The sequence below is a fragment of the Hirundo rustica genome, chromosome 4, assembly GCF_015227805.2.
Source record: "Hirundo rustica isolate bHirRus1 chromosome 4, bHirRus1.pri.v3, whole genome shotgun sequence".
NCBI lineage: Eukaryota > Metazoa > Chordata > Aves > Passeriformes > Hirundinidae > Hirundo > Hirundo rustica.
This window is the reverse complement of record NC_053453.1, coordinates 18647516-18654051: the sequence shown is the minus strand read 5'-3', so window position 1 is coordinate 18654051 and position 6536 is coordinate 18647516. Positions and strand designations below refer to the sequence as shown.

Sequence of the window (6536 nt, the reverse complement as noted above, 5' to 3'; positions counted from 1 at the left end):
TCTGGCAGTGGCAGAGCCCGTCCGCGGTGGCCGGCGCGGCCGCAGCCCCAGGGCTCAGAGACCCCCTCCATCCCGGGGGGACGGGACGCGCCCCTATTCCTGTTGATGCAGCGCCCCCTGCGGGGCGGGGCGGGCGGCGGCAAGCGGAGCAGCTCCGTGCCCTCTCCCGGCGCGGCCCCTCGGCGGGGCGGGAGCCGCTCAGCTCCTCCGAGCCGCGCCGCCAGGGCTCCGGCGCCCGCCGTCGCGCCGCACCGGCCCCGCGGGGCTTCCGCACAGGGGAGGTGACTGACAGAGGCGGGCGCGGAGGGCGGGTGCCGGCGTTCCCCCGCGCTGGCACGGGGCCGAACTGCGCCGAGGCGAGGGGGCAAGCGCTGGGGAGGAAGAGGAATTGCCGTTTAGGATGAGGGAGCGCGTCGTGTGCTCACTAGGGAGCACCGCCTGGCAAAACGAGCGGGCTGTCACCGCCATGCCGGGGCTGGCCTGCGCCCCAGGCGGGCTTCGCGGAGCCGCGGCCCACCGTGCCCCGGCGCTGTTTGCTCCCCGCCCCCGCGCAGCCCCGGACGCGGCGGCTCGGAGCGACCTTCCCGCAGCCCGGGGCGGGGCAGGCCCGGCGCGCCGCGGCATTCCCGCCCTGCCGCCGCCTGGCCGCGCGCCGCCGCATGCAAATGAGGGCTCTCCTCATTGGGCCGCACCGGGAGCCCTTTGAAAGGGCGCCCGGCGATTGGCCGCGCGGCAGCGTTAACGCACACGGGAGAATCCCCCCCCCCCCCCTTTTTTTTTTTTTTTTTTTTTTTTTTTTTTTTTTTTGCCGCTAATGTGTGATGCGTTCCTCTCAGACGGTGTGTAACTCTGCGCGCCGGTTACTACAGAACAAGTAGTTCCTAGCCCCCCGCCCTCCCCGTGCCCGCCCGGCGGTGGGGCGGGACAGAGCGCTGCAGTCGCGGCCACCGCCCCGCGGGTGCTCCGGCGCAGAGGGGAGGGGGCGGCGGGGGCGGCGGGGAGAGGTGTTCCCCTCCACCCCCCTCCCCCGCGGAGGGATATTCTCGGCGCGCTCGCCGCACTCTGCCCGCACCAAAATATTGAGAGTTAAGAGGCGGCTCGGCGGCGCCGCCGGCTCAGAAGCGCGCGGGCAGCTCGGCGGCGGCGCGGTCTGTCCTCCGCCCGCCACGGCTCCACTGCGGCGCCCAGCCCGCTCCTGCCGCCGCGGCCCCCGCAGGGGCGGGCTCCACGCGCGGATCCGAAGCCCTCGGACTCGTCTGCCTCCGCGGAGGGCTATAGTTTTGCCTGCGCCTGCCTGCGCCCCGAGCGGCTTTCGCCGGGTGGAAGAAGGAACGCGGGAGCGGCGCGTTCGCTGACTGCGTTTCTCCGGAGGACTTTGTGCGACCGACACCTGGACTGCTGCCGGCGGGGACGGACCCCAAGGATCCCGTGGGTTCCTGCTCCCGGCCGCAGAAGGAGCCACGCAAAAGCTTTCGGCGGCCCGCCGCCCTCCGCCGGCTCCGGAGAGAGGAGAGCCGCGCCGAGCCGAGAGGACGCCGGCGGAGCTGCCGCGGGGAACTAACTCGACGTTTTCCCCCCCTCGGAAGATGTTGCTCTCCAAGTTCGGCTCGCTGGCGCACATCTGCAGCCCCAGCATGGACCACTTGCCGGTGAAGATCCTCCAGCCAGGTACGGGGCTGGGGTGTCCCCTGCCAGCGCTGCGCCGGAGGGCGCAGACCCGCCCTGCGTTACCGGGGTGTCGGGGTCGGCGTCTCGGAGCTCCCGGAGCTGCATTTATTTTCTTCCTTTTTTCTTATTTTAATTGAAGAAGATGATTTTAAAAAGCCTCAGTCGGATTCAGGGCAGCGCACACAGCATGGGTCCGCCGGGCAGAGCGTTTGTGGGCTTTTTTTTCCTTTATTTACATCATTATTATATTTTTTTATTATTGTGATTACTGTTATTATTATTCGGGCGCAGCGCGGCTGCGGACACTAACGCGGGTTTTTCCCTCTTTTTTCGCAGTGAAAGTGGAGAAGGAGCCGTTTGATAAAGTCTACCAGGTGGGCTCCGTGCTGGGCAGCGGGGGCTTCGGCACCGTGTACGCGGGGAGCAGGATCGCCGACGGGCTGCCGGTGAGGCGCGGGGCGCCCGGGCGGGGGCGGCGGGCGGGAGCGTGGCGCGGGAAGCGGCGGGTGCGGCCGGCCCGGCCCTCGGCGGCGGGGCGCAGGCTGAGCCCGCCCCGCCGCTCACGGCGCCTCCGTTGTCCGTTCTCCGCAGGTCGCCGTGAAGCATGTGGTGAAGGAGCGGGTGACCGAGTGGGGCACGATTGTAAGTACCCGGAGGGGGTTCCGGGGGTGCCGCGGGGCTGCGCCGCGTCGGGGCCATTGTGTGGGCGGCGGGGCCCGCCCCGCTGGCGCGGCCTCTGCGTCGGGAGGGAATTTGGCGGGGGTTCGCCGCCGCAGCGCCGCGCCCGCCCCTCGGACTGCGGCAGCGGCGGAGGGGGCCCGCCGGCCGCGCCCTCCTCCCCGCCCTGCACGCCCTCCCCGCCTCCCTCCCTTCCCCGCCTCTCTCCCCTCAGCGAGGGGGTGCCCCGGGCCGCGCCACCCCCCGCTGACCCGCGCCCCTTTTTCTGCCCAGAGCGGCATCATGGTGCCTCTGGAGATCGTCCTTCTCAAGAAGGTGGGCTCCGGCTTCAGAGGGGTCATCAAGCTGCTGGACTGGTACGAGCGGCCCGACGGGTACCTGATCATCATGGAGCGGCCCGAGCTGGTGAAGGACCTGTTCGACTTCATCACGGAGAAAGGTGCCCTGGATGAGGAGACGGCCCGCGGGTTCTTCCGGCAGGTGCTGGAGGCGGTGCGCCACTGCTACGGCTGCGGTGTGGTGCACCGGGATATCAAGGACGAGAACCTGCTGGTTGACCTCCGCACAGGCGAGCTGAAGCTCATTGATTTTGGCTCGGGGGCCCTCCTCAAGGATACAGTCTATACCGATTTCGACGGTACGTGCCCTCCTCCCTTCCCATGTCCCTCCCGGGGTGATGCCCTCCCTAGAGTTGCTCCTTCGCCCCTTTCCAGTGACCAGTCCCAGCAAGCAGAGCCTCTGACTCGGGGGTTCATATCAGGTCTATCAGTAATGGAAACCTGTGGACCCGAAGCCACCTTAGGGGTGTTCAGTTGCGCAGGAAAGAAGCGATTCCAGGCAGTGACGCAGCAGTTTATGTTTCCCTGTCTTGGAAAAAGCGGGGTTTTTTTCCTAGAGGGCGATCTGTTTACATGGAGGTTTTGCCAGTGTCGGATGTTTCCATGTGTGGATATGCAGTTTTTATATGTGGTGGTTTTTTTAACTCGGAGTGGTACCTCCCCCGCTCCCGTTCTGCCCGTGTCCTGGAAATCCCGCATTGCAGATTTTAAAGCGATAGGGGCGAATACTCTCCCTCTCAATGAGTGGCTGCAGTGGCTGGGATCGATGCCTTAGAGGTGGGAAGGCTGAACATAAGCCAGCATGTGACCGGAGGGAGCATTTCCCCCGGTCCTTGGAGTGTGACTGATGTAACACCGGGGTCTCGCTCCCCCCGCCCCCAGCTGCCGCACTCACATCTGTTTGTTGTGAAACCCGAAGCCCCGCCGCACGTGACCCTCGGCATCACGAATTCCCCGTTTTGTTTGGTATCCAAGGAGCCCTCGGGCACTGGAGGGAGGGGAGGGGGGCGGGTTGGGAAAAGCTGCCGCATAGAAGCCTCGGGGGGAGGCATTAAAAACATAGAAATCGTAAGCGGCCCTGTTTTGTTTATTGCCCTGTGGAATTGGATAAAGCAGATTAGCCCCGTGTAATGCGGGCAGACCTGAGTTTCACCTTCTTGTCGCCCTCTCCTCCTCCCTGCCAGCCCCCTTTGTCCTTTTGTGTCTATTTTTGGTGTGATGCTGCAGACGCCACGTGGTCAGTGAAAGGGAGCTTGCCTCAGTAAACAGTCAGCTGATGGAGCTGTGTTATTCCTTGCAACAAAATAGAACAACCGGATGGGCCAAGTCTGTTGATGGTGTAACTGTGCAGATGACCTGAAATTACACTGCTAATGGCTTTGGGTTGTGAAAAATTTAAAGCTGTTTAGTTTTCAGGGGTTTTTTTTGTTTGTTTGTTTGGGGTGTTTTTTGGTTTGTTTTTTTTTTTTAATTCCTAAATGTTGAGGTTTTGAATTTAATTTAGCTCTGCCAGAAGGAGCTGAATAATGGGGAAACACTTTAAAGCCTTTACTCTAATTGTGTGGGTTTTTTCTGCTTTCAGGAACGAGAGTATACAGCCCTCCAGAGTGGATCAGATACCACAGATACCATGGGCGGTCAGCAACAGTATGGTCTCTGGGAGTTCTGCTGTATGATATGGTTTGTGGCGACATCCCTTTTGAGCAAGATGAAGAAATCTTGAGGGGACGATTATACTTCAGGAGAAGAATTTCACCTGGTAAGTTCTATAGAAGTCAAATGAATTTTCTGGTTTTGGGTTTGGTTTTGTTTTTTTTTTTAATAGTCTTGTACTTGTGAGCTTCTGTGGATGGACTTTTGTTACTGAGGATTGTCTTTTTTAACTTTTTAAGTCTAATATGGTGCTTTTTTTGTTGCAGAATGTCAACAGCTGATTAAATGGTGCCTTTCACTGAGGCCTTCAGACAGACCAACACTTGAGCAGATTTTTGACCATCAATGGATGCACAAATCTGAAGTAGTGAAATCTGAGGACTGTGACATAAGGCTACGGACCCTTGATACTGATGTATCTAGCACAAGTTCAAGTAATGAGAGTCTGTGAATTACTAAGGACCTCGCACTGGGAGGGGGAGCTTCAAGCAGAAAGACCACAGTGCTGCTGCCAATACATAGGAGGGGCTAGAAAAATGCATTCATTATTCTGTAGTTGAATCTTTGTCTGAGGGACTTGATTTTGTTTTCCCCCTTTGCTGGTTTCTGCTTTGGAATGAGAGATTTCCTTTGGAAACGCTGATGTTTGGGAGTTGCAGGCCAGTACTTAGTCAAAGACTGACCTTACTAAGAAAGCAGTGACCTCTTGAATACATGGTAAACTTTTTTGCTCTCATAGAGCCTGGACTAGATTTTATTTGCTTTTGAGTGCCTTTTTGAAAGCTGCTTCAGTGGGACTTTCTTTTTTGAGCTGTCTATGTCCAAAGAAGATCCAGTTCATTATAGGAATTTGCTCCCTTTAGACTCAGTGCTGGAGGAAGCAGCTCCTATGATGCATTGGAGAACCTGTTCGGTGACTGAATGAAGTAGTCCCATCCACTGGTGATGGAATACTTGAACACAGACATTTCACTCCTTGCCCCCCTGCCCTTTACAAATCCAACCCACCTCTGCTGCTCAAAATATTTCCTATAGCCTGCACAGAAATATGAACAGGTATATTGGCTTCTTTATCAGAAACATTTATTCATGTTTCCTTTTATCATCTCTACCGTTGGGCATGAGAAGCCCCTTTCTCAACTCCCCCCAGCCTTTTGTCACCCTGCGAGTCTTAAATTATGTATGGGCATGTTGAATGCACAATCAATGCAATATTCAAGGACTTCTACTTTTTTTTTTCCATACCTGTATAATGTGTTTATGTAAACTTGGTTTTTCCCGTGTACTATACAGTTATTTATTGTTTGGAATTTAGAAGACCTCCCACAGTTTTCAACTGTGGCTATTTATTTGGTTAATTTATTTGGTTAGAGTTATTCAACACTGTGCTTTCCCCTCCTTCTCCCCATGGGAATTCTACTGGTTTGCCCATGGCACTTTTTTTCTGCATTCCTGTCAACTTTTGGTTACAAAAAAATAAAAAAAAAAAAAAAAAATTTTGACCTTACCAGTTTTTTTGTTGGAAGATGGGAAATTGTTGTACAAAGTCTAATTTAAGGGAAATAGAATGACTTTTAAAAGTTAGTCAGTATGCCTTTTGTCTGGTAATATTGTACCAGAAGTGTAAAGTAATGCTGTTTGGAAGGGTTTTAAATTATTGACATTGTACAGTCTCCGTGCATTGGCTCTGGAAAGGTAGAGTGGCAGAGTCATAAACCTTAATTTATTTTAATAGCTGTGTTTCTGTGATCTGGTTGCATTTATGCAGCTTGGATTTGGATTTTTTTCTTCTGTTTAACGGTGTGAAATGTATGGAGATCATATTTTTTATACAGGTATTTCAATTAAACTTTTTGTATATAACAGTTCTGTGTTTGTGTACTTACTTTTATCTTTGCTGTTACTTGTGATGAGCTGGGGAGCACGCTGTTACCATCTCAAGTCTTGTTAAAGGCTTGCAGCAGCTGAGCCAGAGTTAGAAGTTTATGCCACTAAGCATTGACCATTTTGAAAGAATTAAGCAATACCTCACCTGAGCTCTATCTACTCCTCAATCACCCTGTTTGATGTTGGACTGGGGCAGGAGTACAATACAACAGCACTAATGGCCTACATAAAAGTGAATTGGCCCTGTAATTGTGGGACTTTTACCTCTGTAAACACGGAATATCAGTGTACTTGTCCTTAAGTATAACAAGG

At 55.4% G+C, this 6536-nt stretch overlaps 1 protein-coding gene across 1 annotated transcript; it reads left to right on the top strand.

Moving 5' to 3' along the window:
- Nucleotides 1-1198: 1198 nt before the first annotated feature.
- Nucleotides 1199-6202, top strand: PIM3 (Pim-3 proto-oncogene, serine/threonine kinase). Its single transcript, XM_040062778.2, has 6 exons — nt 1199-1668; nt 2005-2114; nt 2260-2310; nt 2620-2983; nt 4267-4443; nt 4604-6202. Exons 1-6 carry the CDS (start codon nt 1587-1589, stop codon nt 4786-4788), a joined length of 969 nt encoding a protein of 322 aa, XP_039918712.1. The 5' UTR covers nt 1199-1586; the 3' UTR covers nt 4789-6202.
- The last annotated feature ends 334 nt before the right edge of the window (nt 6203-6536 follow it).